This window comes from Oncorhynchus masou, chromosome 15 (genome assembly GCF_036934945.1).
Source record: "Oncorhynchus masou masou isolate Uvic2021 chromosome 15, UVic_Omas_1.1, whole genome shotgun sequence".
NCBI lineage: Eukaryota > Metazoa > Chordata > Actinopteri > Salmoniformes > Salmonidae > Oncorhynchus > Oncorhynchus masou.
In genome coordinates this window covers 75,800,838-75,818,107 of record NC_088226.1, presented here as the reverse complement: position 1 = coordinate 75,818,107, position 17,270 = coordinate 75,800,838, and the positions used below count along the sequence as shown (strand labels likewise).

The window sequence follows — 17,270 nt, the reverse complement described above, 5'->3', positions numbered from 1 at the left end:
TTGTCAGCAACTTCTCAGTTAGGTTGCGTCAGCTACTTCTCAGTTAGGTTGCGTCAGCTACTCGTCAGCTAGGTTGCGTCAGCTGCTTGTCAGCTAGGTTGCGTCAGCTGCTCGTCATCTTGGTTGTGCGTCAGCTGCTTGTCAGCTAGGTTGTGTGGCAGCTAGCAGTTAGCTAGGTTGTGTCAGCCACTCCAGCGTCAGCTAGATTTTGTCATCTACTCCTCAGCTAGATTGTGTCATCTACACTTCAGCTAGGTTGTGTGTCAGCTGCTCGTCAGCTAGGTTGTGTGTCAGCTGCTCGTCGGCTAGGTTGTGTGTCAGCTGCTCGTCGGCTAGGTTGTGTCAGCTGCTCGTCAGCCAGGTTTTGTCATCTACTCGTCAGCAAGATTGTGTCAGCTACTCATCAGCTATGTTGTGTTAGATACTCGTTATCTATGTTGTGTCAGCTACATGTCAGCTATGTTGAGTCTGCTAGGTTGTAAATACACTACTCGTCAGCTTGGTTGTGTCAGCTGCTCGTCAGCTAGGTTGTGTGTCAGCTGCTCGTCAGCTAGGTTGTGTGTCAGCTGCTCATCATCTTGGTTGCGTATCTGCTGCTCATCAGCGAGGTTGTGTGTCAGCTGCTCGTCAGCGAGGTTGTGTATCAGCTGCTCGTCATCGAGGTTGTGTGTCAGCTGCTCGTCTGCTAGGTTGTGTGTCAGCTACTCGTCAGCTAGGTTGTGTGTCAGCTACTCGTCAGCTGCTCGTCAGCTTGGTTGTCAGATTCTTGTCGGCTAGGTTGTCTGTTAGCTGCTAGTAAGCTAGGTTATGTGTAAGCTACTCATCAGCTGCTCGTGAGCGTGGTTGTGTTTCAGCAGCTCGTCAGCTAGGTTGTGTGTCAGCTACTCGTCAGCTAGGTTGTGTGTCAGCTACTCGTCAGCTAGGTTGTGTGTCAGCTACTCGTCAGCTGCTCGTCAGCTAGGTTATGTGTCAGCTGCTCGTCAGCTAGGGTGTGTGTCAGCTAGGTTGTGTGTCAGCTGCTTGTCAGCTGCTCGTCAGCTAGGTTTTGTGTCAGCTGCTCGTCAGCTAGGGTGTGTGTCAGCTAGGTTGTGTGTCAGCTGCTTGTCAGCTGCTCGTCAGCTAGGTTTTGTCAGCTGCACGTCAGCTAGGATGTGTCATCTGCTCGTCAGCTAGGTTGTGTGTCAGCTGCTCGTCAGCTAGGTTGTGTTTCAGCAGCTCTTCAGCTGGGTTGTGTGTCAGCTGCTCGTCATCTGCTCGTCAGCTAGGTTGTGTTACAGCTGCTCGTTGTGTCAGCTACAGCTTGGTTGTGTCAGCTACACGTCAGCTAGGTTGTGTCAGCTACTCGTCTGCTGCTCATCAGCTAGGTTGTGTGGCAGCTGCTCGTCAGCTAGGTTGTGTGTCATCTACTCGTCAGCTGGGTTGTGTGTCAGCTGCTCGTCAGCTGGGTTGTGTGTCAGCTGCTCGTCAGCTGGGTTGTGTGTCTGCTGCTCGTCAGCGTGGTTGTGTGTCTGCTGCTCGTCAGCTGGGTTGTGTGTCTGCTGCTCGTCTGCTGCTCGTCAGCTGGGTTGTGTGTCTGCTGCTCGTCAGCTGGGTTGTGTGTCTGCTGCTCGTCAGCTGGGTTGTGTGTCTGCTGCTCGTCAGCTGGGTTGTGTGTCTGCTGCTCGTCAGCTGGGTTGTGTGTCTGCTGCTCGTCAGCTGGGTTGTGTGTCTGCTGCTCGTCAGCTGGGTTGTGTGTCTGCTGCTCGTCAGCTGGGTTGTGTGTCTGCTGCTCGTCAGCTGGGTTGTGTGTCTGCTGCTCGTCAGCTGGGTTGTGTGTCTGCTGCTCGTCAGCTGGGTTGTGTGTCTGCTGCTCGTCAGCTGGGTTGTGTGTCTGCTGCTCGTCAGCTGGGTTGTGTGTCTGCTGCTCGTCAGCTGGGTTGTGTGTCTGCTGCTCGTCAGCTGGGTTGTGTGTCTGCTGCTCGTCAGCTGGGTTGTGTGTCTGCTGCTCGTCAGCTGGGTTGTGTGTCTGCTGCTCGTCAGCTGGGTTGTGTGTCTGCTGCTCGTCAGCTGGGTTGTGTGTCTGCTGCTCGTCAGCTGGGTTGTGTGTCTGCTGCTCGTCAGCGGGGTTGTGTGTCTGCTGCTCGTCAGCGGGGTTGTGTGTCTGCTGCTCGTCAGCGGGGTTGTGTGTCTGCTGCTCGTCAGCTAGGTTGTGTGTCAGCTGCTCGTCGGCTAGGTTGTGTGTCAGTTGCTCGTCGGCTAGGTTGTGTGTCAGCTGCTCGTCGGCTAGGTTGTGTGTCAGCTGCTCGTCGGCTAGGTTGTGTGTCAGCTGCTCGTCGGCTATGTTGTGTGTCATCTACTCGTCAGCTAGGTTATTTCAGCTGCTTGTCAGGTAGGTTGTTTCAGCTGGGTTGTGTCAGCTGCTTGTCAGCTGCTCGTCAGCTAGTTTGCGTCACCTACCCGTCATCTTGGTTGTGTGTCAGCTGCTCGTCAGCTAGGTTGTGTCAGCTACACGACAGCTGCTCTTCAGCTAGGTTGCATATCAGCTACTCGTCAGCTGCTCGTAAGCTAGGTTGTGTCAGATGCTCGTTAGCGAGGTTGAGTCAGCTACTCATCAGCGAGATTGAGTCATCTGTAAAAGTTTGAGGGTTTTAGGTGACACGCCAAATTTCTTCAGCCTCCTGAGGTTGAAGAGGCGCTGTTGTGCCTGTTGACCATTTCAGTCTATCGTTGGTGTGTACGCCAAGGATCTTAAAACTTTCCACCTTCTCCACTGCTGTCCCATCGATGTGGATAGGGGGGGTTCTCCCTCTGTTTCCTGAAGTCCACGATCATCTCCTTTGTTTTGTTGACATTGAGTGTGAGGTTGTTTTCCTGACACCACACTCCGAGTGCCCTCACTTCCTCCCTATAGGCTGTCTTGTCATTGTTGTGATCAAGCCCACTACTGTTGTGTTATCTGCAAACTTGATGATGATTGAGTTGGAGGCGTGCATGGTCACGCAGTCATTGGTGAACAGTGATTACAGGAGGGGGCTGAGCACGCACCTTTTGGGGATACAGGATCAGTGAGGTGGAGATGTTGTTTCCTACCTTCCCCACCTCGGGGCGGCCCATCAATGTCAGGGTCTACAGAGGGATTTGTCCATTTACTGTAGTCTAATATTTTTCACCTTTGTTTTTAGCTTTTCACTCCATTCAACATCCCTTTAAGACGTGTTGTGTACCGAATCAAAGATTTAAGGGTTGGGATGACTTGTCGATCATCCTCTACTCGTCTTGATCGTCGTTACTAGCCTGAGTGTTGAAATTCAACCTATTTCTCACGCAACCTAAATGCATCATTGAAGATCCCTGATTTGTGTGTGTGTGTGTGTAGTCTAGGTCCCAGGGTATAGGGTTTATCCGGCTGCATGTTCCCTGGGCGACGCTGAGCAGAGAGGCTGAGCTACAGAAGATCAAAGTGCCAGTCAAAAAGGTATGCCTGTTACCACAGCAACACACATGCACACCTGGTAGCTTTTTGAGTAATCTTGTGATTGAGCTGATGCGACCATGTTACATGTGTTGTGTTCTCTGATTTGTCAGAGTTATGAGTTGTGTTCTCTGATTGGACAGAGTTATGAGTGTTGTTTTCTCTGATTGGACAGAGTTATGAGTGTTGTGTTCTCTGATTGGACAGAGTTATGAGTTGCGGCAGCCTCAGGGCATCGCGGGGAAAATAGCATTGTTGTATCAAACCCTGATCAAACCCTTCCGACCTGATGTCCCAGAAACACTAAACACACAGTCCCACCAGAACCGAACAAAGACCCTCTCACACCCCTTCTCCAGAGACAAGCTACACCTGTGAGTACCAACCCATGCTCACACACATGCGTACAAACACACATGCTTGCACATACATACAAACCCTTACACACATATTCACTCATGCTTTCTAACCATGTCTGTCATCCTCTACAGGTTTGAAATCAAGTCACAGGACATTCTATTTGACTACTCCGTACGCAGCAGAATAGTGAGTCACACACACCTCTCAATAACACTTTCTTACTGAGTACGGTTACATGCACACAATAATTTGACTATTGTGGTTACAAATAGGGTTAATCATGTGATTATTGTGGGTAGGGTAAATAGGGTTAATCGTGATTATTGTGGGTAGGGTAAATAAGGTTAATCGTGATTATTGTGGGTAGGGTAAATGGGGTTAATCGTGATTATTGTGGATAGGGTTAATCATGTGATTATTGTGGATAGGGTTAGTCATGTGATTATTGTGGATAGGGTTAGTCATGTGATTATTGTGGATAGGGTTAGTCATGTGATTATTGTGGATAGGGTTAGTCATGTGATTATTGTGGATAGGGTTAGTCATGTGATTATTGTGGATAGGGTTAATCATGTGATTATTGTGGATAGGGTTAGTCATGTGATTATTGTGGATAGGGTTAATCATGTGATTATTGTGGATAGGGTTAATCATGTGATTATTGTGGATAGGGTTAGTCATGTGATTATTGTGGATAGGGTTAGTCATGTGATTATTGTGGATAGGGTTAGTCATGTGATTATTGTGGATAGGGGTTAATCATGTGATTATTGTGGATAGGGTTAATCATGTGATTATTGTGGATAGGGTAAATAGGGTTAATCATATGAGTAATGTGGATAAGGTGAAGATTAACAGGGTTAATCATGAGAAAAAAAATGCACCTCTATTTAACCAGGTAACCTTGCTGAGAACAAGTTCTCATTTACAACTGTGACCTGGCCAAGATAAAGCAAAGTGGTGTAACAAAGACAACACAGAGTTACACATAGGATAAACAAATGTACAGTCAATAACACAATAGAAAAGTCTATACACAGTGTGTGCAAATGAAGTAAGATTAGGGAGGTAAGGCAATAAATAGGCCATAGTAGCGAAAGAATTACAATTTAGCAAATAAACACTGGAGTGATAGAAGTGCAGAAGATGAATGTGCAAGTAGAGATACTGGGGTGCAAAGGAGGCAAACAAAATGATTAAAATAAATAACAATATGAGGATGAGGGTAGTTGGATGGGCTATTTACAGATGGGCTGTGTACAGGTGCAATGATCTGAAAGCTGCTCTGACAGCTGGTGCTTAAAGTTAGTGAGGGAGATATGAGTCTCCAGCTTCAGAGATTTTTGCAGTTCGTTCCAGTCATTGGCAGCAGAGAACTGGATGGAAAGGCGGCCCAATGAGCAGTTGGCTTTGGGGGTGACCAGTGAAATATACCTGCTGGAGCGCGTGCTACAGGTGGGTGTTGCTATGGTGACCAGTGAGCTGAGATAAGGTAAAGCGGAGCTTTACCTATGAGAGACTTGTAGATGACCTGGAGCCAGTGGGTTTGGCGAAGAATATGAAGCGAGGGCCAGCCAACGAGAGCAAACAGGTCGCAGTGGTGGGTAGTATATGGGGCTTTGGTGACCAAACGGATAGCGCTGTGATTGACTGCATCCAATTTGCTGAGTAGAGTGTTGGAAGCTTTTTTTGTAAATGACATCGCCGAAGTCGAAGATTGGTAGGATAGTCAGTTTTACGAGGGTATGTTTGGCGGCGTGAGTGAACGAGGCTTTGTTGCGAAATAGGAAGCCGATTCTAGATTTAATGTTGGATCGGAGATGCTTAATGTGAGTCTGGAAGGAGAGTTTACAGTCTAACCAGACACCTAGGTATTTGTAGTTGTCCACATATTCTAAGTCAGAACCGTCCAGAGCAGTGATGCTAGACAGGCAGGCGGGTGTGGGCAGTGATGTATTTAAGAGCAGTTGGAGGCCACGGAAGGAGAGTTGTATGGCATTGAAACTTGTCTGGAGGTTAGTTAACACAGTGTCCAAAGAAGGGCCAGAAGTATACAGAATGTTGTCGTCGCATAGAGGTGGATCAGAGAATCACCAGCCGCAAGAGCGACATCATTGGTGTATACAGAGAAAAGAGTCAGCCCGAGAATTGAACCCTGTGGCACCCCCATAGAGACTGCCAGAGGTCCGGACAAGAGGCTCTCCGATTTGACACACTGAACTCTGTCTGAGAAGTAGTTGGTGAACCAGGAGAGGCAGTCATTTGAGAAACCAAGGCTGTCTATAGGAATACAGTGATTCATGGAGTCGAAGGCCTTGCCCAGGTCGATGAATACGGCTGCACAGTACTGTCTTTTGTCGATGGCAGATATGATATCGTTTAGGACCTTGAGTGTGGCTGAGGTGCACCCATGACCAGCTCGGAAACCAGATTGCATAGCAAAGAAGGTACGGTGGGATTTGAAATGGTCGGTGATCTTTTTGTTATCTTGGCTTTCGAAGACCTTAGAAAGGCAGGGTAGTATAGACATAGGTCTGTAACAGTTAGGGTCTAGATTGTCTCCCCTTTGAAGAGAGGTGACCGCAGCAGCTTTCAAATCTCTGGGGGATCTCAGATGATACAAAAGAGAGGTTGAACAGACTAGTAATAGGGGTTAATAGGGTTGATCATGTCATTATTATGGCTAGGTTAATAGGGTTGATCATGTGATTATTATGGCTAGGTTATGGGTTAATAGGGTTGATCATGTGATTATTATGGCTAGGTTATGGGTTAATAGGGTTGATCATGTGATTATTATGGCTAGGTTAATAGGGTTGATCATGTCATTATTATGGCTAGGTTATGGGTTAATAGGGTTGATCATGTCATTATTATGGTTAGGTTATGGGTTAATAGGGTTGATCATGTGATTATTATGGCTAGGTTATGGGTTAATAGGGTTGATCATGTGATTATTATGGCTAGGTTAATAGGGTTGATCATGTCATTATTATGGCTAGGTTAATAGGGTTGATCATGTGATTATTATGGCTAGGTTATGGGTTAATAGGGTTGATCATGTGATCGTGGATAAGGTAATGATTAATCATGTGATTATTGTAGATAGTCAGATTAATTTAATAGTTCAAATTAAATATTTAGATGCTTGCTAGATTAACATTTCTCCTAATAATCATGTTTACATGGACACGGCAATCAAAATAAATCAAAAACGGCAATCAAAATAAAAGTTCTACCACAGCAACCATGTTTTTTTTTGGGAAGCATATATAGTTTGCATTTGAAAACTACTTGTAAAACAATCAGTTGTTCCGATTTCATTTCACTCACACAAAAGAGGGCTTGCACGGTTGATGCTAGCACATGCACGGTTCAAATACACGCGCGGATCAAATACACGCGCGGATCAAATACACGCGCGGATCAAATACACGCGCGGATCAAATACACGCGCGGATCAAATACACGCGCGGATCAAATACACGTGCGGTTCAAATACACGCGCGGATCAAATACACGCGCGGATCAAATACACGCGCGGATCAAATACACGCAGTATTACCTTACTACAGGAGGGAGAAGGCACCAAACCACTATAGTTTATTACATAAAATAAGACATTGTATCAAAGAGGATGAGATTAAATGGGGGGGGGGCTATTCAGGACTTGGAACCAGTTCACAAATTGAACTTTGCAACCAATGAAGTGGCTGCTGTGGTTGAAGAGGTGCTTGATCATCTGTAGAGATGCTGTTTACTGAAAGAATCCATTGGGACCTTTTCGGCCTATTGGGAGAAATCATGTTAATAAAGCTCTGACGAAGGCCTTGTGGCAGATGCGTAAAGATTAATAAAGAGCAGTGACACGAGCAAAAAATGGATCAAAAAAATATACACAGCTGGAATGCTGATTAAGGGGTTTACATGTCCTAATATTTTGAAAAACAGGTGTGTTAACTGGCTTTTGCTTACTTTAATTTTAACTATTAATCTACCTACTGTCATAATCAGTTTAATATGAAATTATCACAGTGCATGGAAACGTGTCATAACAAGAGCATCAGTAAAGGAGTCACCACCTTAATTTCCTATGTTTGTGTTTGTTTGTGTGTACATGTGTCTAGGTCAAGGAGATATTGACACGCACCGCCTGTACACAGACTTGCCAAGCCACTGGTGAGCACTATCTTTCTTTGTATCTCCCTCTCGCTCTGTATATCTCTCTCTCTCTGTATCTGTATCTCTCTCTGTATCTGTATATCTCTCTCGCTGTCTCTCTCACTCACTGTATCTGTATATCTGTTACTGTAATTTAATTATGCCAATGTGTTTTCATTAATTGAAAACCCTTAATCTATTTTACGAGAATTTGTAAGATTCTTGTTTGCATAAAATAGATGGAGACCAGTCTTTCAATAATAGGTAACATAATTTATTCTCGGAGCGCGCTGCCACTTAACCACAAACAACAGTTTATATACAGATCATGACATCATTTCATTGCTTTAACAGAATCCCCTTCTCTCGACCGGGACAAAGTGAGGTGAAAAGTTAATTCTAACTTACTAACACAATCCCAATAACCTAAATCTCCTAAACATCAAATATTGTCTCGTCCAACATAGGCTCCTCATAATTAAAAGATCCGGATTCCTCCACTGGACCCGGGGTCCTGTATTCATCATTCCACTGGTCAGAGCTTAGAATGTGTCCATATTTCACCATCTGAAGTGTCATTGATTTCTCCAGAGTCCTAGAAATGAGAACTTTCACACACGGAATCAAAACACATCCGCACAAAACTAACACAGTCACACAGGTGAAGGTAGCCCATAACACAGTAATCATAACATTTTTCCATCTTCCAAACACACTGTCAACCCAATTAGTCAGAGAAGTATCCACCCCTGAGTTTACTGCCAACTCGTGAACTAGGGTGTGTAAACCAGACAAGGCCTTGGTCACTGATCCATCCGAAACTGTATCCTCGGAGTCCAAATTACCTCCATACACTCCCACCCGTTTCAGCCAGCAACATCCAAGACTATTCTATTCTGCCAAACCATTCATTACATCTCTGATATAATTGGTGAAGCGCTGTGGATTTTTAATAGATATAATTGATCCAATCCACATTCTCATTGAGAGTGGACCACCAAAAAATACTTGACTCTAATCCTGCCAGGATCTAATTTATAGCTTTTGATCTCATCTGCCCCCCGTGGAACCACAATGTTATTAATACAAACCCCATCATCAAAGACCCAGACGGAGTACTTCTTTTCTCCCGTTTAGTCCACATCATGTCATGGTATTGAATGAGTATGAAAGACATTCTCAAATGTACCAATGCACACACCCCTGTTCAATTAGCCAGTAATACTCGGCCATCACGTCATTCCCCCACACAACTATCAGATGTGAGCCCTGGGCCTCCTTATCTTACTGAAATCCCCAGATCTCAACCAGCCTGCCAAATCACTCATTGGTCGCATCAGAAGTAACATTATATATCCTATTGCAAGTAAACAGTTTCCCTTTGCCTCTGTGAAAGGAGGAAGCTCAGATTTCAGAGGAACATGTGGATATAAATAGTACAAATCCATACACCTTATTATCTGGCTTTCCTGCTTCCATGAATAGCTTTACCATACAGGCTGTTCCCTTAGGTGAATAAATCAATTTTTGAACTATCCACACCGGCTCTTGGCTCTGGACAACTCCACAGTCAGTATCTGTTTTGTCAGGGACTCTGCTTATATTCTGGCTGACTATAGAGCAATCAGCTGCTCTAACTTTTTCTACCTGGAATGCACTAGGTTATCAACTGAAACCCTTACTTTCACTACACTCCATCTCCTTCCATGCTGGGTATGTAGATGTATGTAGCCCTCTCACATGATGTGAGCTATAACCTGTTTTTCATGAACTACACAGGGACTTGCATAGATGTCTTCCATAATAGCTGCTCTTAGTCCTGAACTGCCAAGGAGTCAGAGGCCCCACTTGGTCTACATAGAACTCCACTGAGACATCCTTCCCAATCCCACTCTCGCTTCCTGTTTATCCAGATCAAGTGATCTCTTATGCTTGGTTAATACTAAATCCTCATTGTTTAACTATGTCAATATTACCCCCTTCTTGGTGTTCATGGTGTATCAGGAATATGTTCAGGAATTAGGTCCCCAACCATACAGCTTAGGATGGACAGCTCACCTATAAAGCCCCACCCTCTTTCAGAAAACACATCATTAGCAAGAGTCAGACACATTTTCACTTCTATGAACAAGAACAGTGATGGAATGACAGGTAAGGTAATCTTCATTCGAGAGATGGCCCCCAGAATTCTGTTAATTCCAGTTCTCCTCTTGAACTCTGTTATTGTTTGACAGTTTCAATGTGTCTTACCCTCCCGCAGTGTGATATGAATCCGGGTAGTTCTTTCAGCTAGCTGTCACCAGGAGTCCTTGGTATGGCCCCCCCAACAGGCCTCAGGGACTGGATTGAGTGGCTTCACCTGTAATTCACCTGTAGTGCATAAAATCGTGGACATACAGGTTTGGTTAACAAACAGTTTCTCATTTGTTCAATCTGATTATATCTTTAACTTCTATACCTACTTGTTAGCAATTTTTTTTATTTATTAGTTAATTATCCCGTAGGTCACATCCTATCCTAGAACACAATTTACCCACCCCCCGTTTGTTACCTGGTTCTGCCCAGGTAACAACCTTGCCTACTCTAAACAATGACTTAGGTAAGATTAGTAAATTATCCTTATGTTTGACATCATCACGTAGGAGCGTCCCTTTCATTTTCCACATGTCCAATTCTCCCTTGGGCGTCCATTCATGTCAATCCTGTACCAATTCTCTGTCAAGTGTCTTATCTACTTTAAGAAGTATCTGTGCTACTTATATATTTTCTTAAACATATATATTTACTGATTTTAACAGTAACCCTTTTCTCTCCTATCTCTCAAATACCACTAAGCTTCTCACTGTTTGACTTTATCTAAAATCATTGATTTTAGAAAACACATGTCTATGAGTGGCAATCTCTAAAGTCCTTACATTTCCTTAATCAATCTCTCTTAATCCTAACAATAATCCTAAATCATCACAGATGTCATATATTCATGTTAAATGTAATACTTGTCAGGACCCGGTTACGAACCTGGGTCTCCGGAGTGAGAAACAGTCACTTAACCAACTGAGCCACGAATAGTCAGCAGAACCCAGAAGATGAGGCAGACACAGCAGTACTTAAGACGGCGTATTTAATAAAGTAAAAAGGAGAAGTCCTTAAATACAAAAATGGCAAATCCAAAAGGTGGTAGGAATAGCACAAAAAAGCCTCAAGAGACACTCAAAAACAAAAACAGAATTCCACAAGAGCATCCACCGGAATCGACAGGAAAACACAGAACACTAGGGCTGGGTGCTAACATACAAACACAGAGCACAGAACTGAGGGAAACTAAGGGTTTAAATACAATCAGGGGAAACGAGTTACAGGTGCAAATAATAATGGGGAACAAGGGAAAAAACATAAGGTCAAAAAGCACAATGGGGGCATCTAGTGACCAAAACCCGGAACAACCCTGGCCAAATCCTGACATTCACAACTACCTTTTACAAGCTAGTGTAAAGGAATGAATATGTACATATGAATATATAGATGAGTGATGGCCTAACGACATAGGCAAGATGCAGTAGATGGTATAGAGTACAGTATGTACAGTGCCTTGCGAAAGTATTCGGCCCCCTTGAACTTTGCGACCTTTTGCCAAATTTCAGGCTTCTAACATAAAGATATAATGATGAGGCTGGGTCTCGTCATGTTATAGATGGTGGTGTAGATGAGGCTGGGTCTCATCATGTCATAGATGGTGGTGTAGATGAGCCTGTGTCCAGTCATGTTATAGATGGTGGTGTGGATGAGGCTGGGTCTAGTCATGTCATAGATGGTAATGTGGATGAGGCTTGGTCTAGTCATGTTATAGATGGTGGTGTAGATGAGGCTGGGTCTGGTCATGTTATAGATGGTAGTGTAGATGAGGCTGGGTCTAGTCATGTTATAGATGGTGGTTTATATGAGCCTGGGTCTAGTCAGGTTATAGATGGTGGTGTAGATGAGGCTGGGTCTGGTCATGTTATAGATGGTGGTGTGGATGAGGCTGGGTATAGTCATGTTATAGATGGTGGTGTAGATGAATCTGGGTCTAGTCATGCCAGTGATGGTGGTGTAGATGAATCTGGGTCTTGTCAGGCTATAGATGGTGGTGTAGATGAGGCTGGGTCTAGTCATGTTATAGATGGTGGTGTAGATGAATCTGGGTCTAGTCATGTTATAGATGGTGGTGTAGATGAGGCTGGGTCTAGTCATGTTATAGATGGTGGTGTAGATGAATCTGGGTCTAGTCATGTTATAGATGGTGGTGTAGATGAGGCTGGGTCTAGTCATGTTATAGATGGTGGTGTAGATGAATCTGGGTCTAGTCATGTTATAGATGGTGGTGTAGATGAGGCTGGGTCTAGTCAGGTTATAGATGGTGGTGTAGATTAGTCTGGGTCTAGTCAGGTTATAGACGGTGGTGTAGATGAGGCTGGGTCTAGTCAGGTTATAGATAGTGGTGTAGATGAGTCTGGGTCTAGTCAGGTTATAGACGGTGGTGTAGATGAGGCTGGGTCTAGTCAGGTTATAGACGGTGGTGTAGATGAGGCTGGGTCTAGTCATGTTATAGATGGTGGTGTAGATGAATCTGGGTCTAGTCATGTTATAGATGGTGGTGTAGATGAGTCTGGGTCTAGTCAGGTTATAGATGGTGGTGTAGATGAGTCTGGGTCTAGTCAGGTTATAGACGGTGGTGTAGATGAGGCTGGGTCTAGTCAGGTTATAGATGGTGGTGTAGATGAGTCTGGGTCTAGTCAGGTTATAGACGGTGGTGTAGATGAGGCTGGGTCTAGTCAGGTTATAGACGGTGGTGTAGATGAGGCTGGGTCTAGTCAGGTTATATATGGTAGTGTGGATGAGGCTTGGTCTAGACATGTTATAGATGGTGGTGTAGATGAGACTGGGTCTAGTCATGTTATAGATGGTGGTGTATATGAGCCTGGGTCTAGTCAGGTTATAGATGGTGGTGTAGATGAGGCTGGGTCTGGTCATGTTATAGATGGTGGTGTGGATGAGGCTGGGTATAGTCATGTTATAGATGGTGGTGTAGATGAATCTGGGTCTAGTCATGTTATAGATGGTGGTGTAGATGAGGCTGGGTCTAGTCAGATTATAGATGGTAGTGTAGATGAGGCTGGGTCTAGTCATGCCAGTGATGGTGGTGTAGATGAGGCTGGGTCTAGTCATGTTATAGATGGTGGTGTAGATGAATCTGGGTCTTGTCAGGCTATAGATGGTGGTGTAGATGAGGCTGGGTCTAGTCATGTTATAGATGGTGGTGTAGATGAGGCTGGGTCTAGTCAGATTATAGATGGTGGTGTAGATGAGGCTAGGTCTAGTCATGTTATAGATGGTGGTGTAGATGAGGCTGGGTCTGGTCATGTTATAGATGGTGGTGTAGATGAGACTGGGTCTAGTCATGTTATAGATGGTGGTGTAGATGAATCTGGGTCTAGTCGTGTTATAGATGGTGGTGTAGATGAGGCTGGGTCTAGTCAGATTATAGATGGTGGTGTAGATGAGGTTGGGTCTAGTCATGCCAGTGATGGTGGTGTAGATGAATCTGGGTCTTGTCAGGCTATAGATGGTGGTGTAGATGAGGCTGGGTCTAGTCATGTTATAGATGGTGGTGTAGATGAGGCTGGGTCTAGTCAGATTATAGATGGTGGTGTAGATGAGGCTGGGTCTAGTCATGTTATAGATGGTGGTGTAGATGATGCTGGGTCTGGTCATGTTATAGATGGTGGTGTAGATGAGGCTGGGTCTAGTCAGGTTATAAACTGTGGTGTAGATGAGGCTGGATAAAGTCATGTTATAGATGGTTGTGTGGATGAGGCTGGTTCTAGTCATGTTATAGATGGTGGTGTAGATGAGACTGGGTCTAGTCATGTTATAGATGGTGGTGTAGATGAATCTGGGTCTAGTCATGTTATAGATGGTGGTGTAGATGAATCTGGGTCTAGTCATGTTATAGATGGTGGTGTAGATGAGGCTGGGTCTAGTCAGATTATAGATGGTGGTGTAGATGAGGCTGGGTCTAGTCATGTTATAGATGGTGGTGTAGATGAGGCTGGGTCTAGTCAGATTATAGATGGTGGTGTAGATGAGGCTGGGTCTAGTCATGCCAGTGATGGTGGTGTAGATGAATCTGGGTCTTGTCAGGCTATAGATGGTGGTGTAGATGAATCTGGGTCTTGTCAGGCTATAGATGGTGGTGTAGATGAATCTGGGTCTAGTCAGATTATAGATGTTGGTGTAGATGAGGCTGGGTCTAGTCATGTTATAGATGGTGGTGTAGATGAGGCTGGGTCTGGTCATGTTATAGATGGTGGTGTAGATGAGGCTGGGTCTAGTCAGGTTATAAACTGTGGTGTAGATGAGGCTGGATAAAGTCATGTTATAGATGGTTGTGTGGATGAGGCTGGTTCTAGTCAGGTTATAGACGGTGGTGTAGATGAGGCTGGGTCTAGTCAGGTTATAGATGGTGGTGTAGATGAGGCTGGGTCTAGTCAGATTATAGATGGTGGTGTAGATGAGACTGGGTCTAGTCATGTTATAGATGGTGGTGTAGATGAGGCTGGGTCTAGTCAGGTTATAAACTGTGGTGTAGATGAGGCTGGATAAAGTCATGTTATAGATGGTTGTGTGGATGAGGCTGGTTCTAGTCATGTTATAGATGGTGGTGTAGATGAGACTGGGTCTAGTCATGTTATTGATGGTGGTGTAGATGAATCTGGGTCTAGTCATGTTATAGATGGTGGTGTAGATGAGGCTGGGTCTAGTCATGTTATAGATGGTGGTGTAGATGAATCTGGGTCTAGTCATGTTATAGATGGTGGTGTAGATGAGGCTGGGTCTAGTCAGGTTATAGATGGTGGTGTAGATGAGTCTGGGTCTAGTCAGGTTATAGACGGTGGTGTAGATGAGGCTGGGTCTAGTCAGGTTATAGATGGTGGTGTAGATGAGGCTGGGTCTAGTCAGATTATAGATGGTGGTGTAGATGAGACTGGGTCTAGTCATGTTATAGATGGTGGTGTAGATGAATCTGGGTCTAGTCATGTTATAGATGGTGGTGTAGATGAGGCTGGGTCTAGTCAGATTATAGATGGTGGTGTAGATGAGGCTGGGTCTAGTCATGCCAGTGATGGTGGTGTAGATGAATCTGGGTCTTGTCAGGCTATAGATGGTGGTGTAGATGAGGCTGGGTCTAGTCATGTTATATATGGTGGTGTAGATGAGGCTGGGTCTAGTCAGATTATAGATGGTGGTGTAGATGAATCTGGGTCTAGTCATGTTATAGATGGTGGTGTAGATGAGGCTGGGTCTAGTCAGGTTATAAACTGTGGTGTAGATGAGGCTGGATAAAGTCATGTTATAGATGGTTGTGTGGATGAGGCTGGTTCTAGTCATGTTATAGATGGTGGTGTAGATGAGACTGGGTCTAGTCATGTTATAGATGGTGGTGTAGATGAATCTGGGTCTAGTCATGTTATAGATGGTGGTGTAGATGAGGCTGGGTCTAGTCATGTTATAGATGGTGGTGTAGATGAATCTGGGTCTAGTCATGTTATAGATGGTGGTGTAGATGAGGCTGGGTCTAGTCAGGTTATAGATGGTGGTGTAGATGAGTCTGGGTCTAGTCAGGTTATAGACGGTGGTGTAGATGAGGCTGGGTCTAGTCAGGTTATAGATGGTGGTGTAGATGAGGCTGGGTCTAGTCAGATTATAGATGGTGGTGTAGATGAGACTGGGTCTAGTCATGTTATAGATGGTGGTGTAGATGAATCTGGGTCTAGTCATGTTATAGATGGTGGTGTAGATGAGGCTGGGTCTAGTCAGATTATAGATGGTGGTGTAGATGAGGCTGGGTCTAGTCATGCCAGTGATGGTGGTGTAGATGAATCTGGGTCTTGTCAGGCTATAGATGGTGGTGTAGATGAGGCTGGGTCTAGTCATGTTATATATGGTGGTGTAGATGAGGCTGGGTCTAGTCATGTTATAGATGGTGGTGTAGATGAGGCTGGGTCTAGTCAGATTATAGATGGTGGTGTAGATGAGGCTGGGTCTAGTCATGTTATAGATGGTGGTGTAGATGAGGCTGGGTCTGGTCATGTTATAGATGGTGGTGTAGATGAGGCTGGGTCTAGTCAGGTTATAAACTGTGGTGTAGATGAGGCTGGATAAAGTCATGTTATAGATGGTTGTGTGGATGAGGCTGGTTCTAGTCAGGTTATAGATGGTGGTGTAGATGAGACTGGGTCTAGTCATGTTATAGATGGTGGTGTAGATGAATCTGGGTCTAGTCATGTTATAGATGGTGGTGTAGATGAGGCTGGGTCTAGTCATGTTATAGATGGTGGTGTAGATGAATCTGGGTCTAGTCATGTTATAGATGGTGGTGTAGATGAGGCTGGGTCTAGTCAGGTTATAGATGGTGGTGTAGATGAGTCTGGGTCTAGTCAGGTTATAGACGGTGGTGTAGATGAGGCTGGGTCTAGTCAGGTTATAGATGGTGGTGTAGATGAGGCTGGGTCTAGTCAGATTATAGATGGTGGTGTAGATGAGACTGGGTCTAGTCATGTTATAGATGGTGGTGTAGATGAATCTGGGTCTAGTCATGTTATAGATGGTGGTGTAGATGAGGCTGGGTCTAGTCAGATTATAGATGGTGGTGTAGATGAGGCTGGGTCTAGTCATGCCAGTGATGGTGGTGTAGATGAGGCTGGGTCTAGTCATGCCAGTGATGGTGGTGTAGATGAATCTGGGTCTTGTCAGGCTATAGATGGTGGTGTAGATGAGGCTGGGTCTAGTCATGTTATATATGGTGGTGTAGATGAGGCTGGGTCTAGTCAGATTATAGATGGTGGTGTAGATGAGGCTGGGTCTAGTCATGTTATAGATGGTGGTGTAGATGAGGCTGGGTCTGGTCATGTTATAGATGGTGGTGTAGATGAGGCTGGGTCTATTCAGGTTATAAACTGTGGTGTAGATGAGGCTGGATAAAGTCATGTTATAGATGGTTGTGTGGATGAGGCTGGTTCTAGTCATGTTATAGATGGTGGTGTAGATGAGACTGGGTCTAGTCATGTTATAGATGGTGGTGTAGATGAATCTGGGTCTAGTCATGTTATAGATGGTGGTGTAGATGAGGCTGGGTCTAGTCAGGTTATAGACGGTGGTGTAGATGAGGCTGGGTCTAGTCAGGTTATAGACGGTGGTGTAGATGAGGCTGGGTCTAGTCATGTTATATATGGTAGTGTGGATGAGGCTTGGTCTAGTC

At 44.9% G+C, this 17,270-nt stretch overlaps 1 protein-coding gene across 1 annotated transcript in view; it reads left to right on the top strand.

Moving 5' to 3' along the window:
- LOC135556809 (anoctamin-1-like) overlaps nucleotides 1-17,270 on the top strand; it is a 191,368-nt gene that overhangs the window by 37,328 nt on the left and 136,770 nt on the right. Inside the window, 4 exon segments of the mRNA XM_064990257.1 lie at nucleotides 3,356-3,454; nucleotides 3,659-3,825; nucleotides 3,943-3,997; nucleotides 7,939-7,990. Coding sequence (XP_064846329.1) covers nucleotides 3,356-3,454; nucleotides 3,659-3,825; nucleotides 3,943-3,997; nucleotides 7,939-7,990 — 373 coding nt within the window.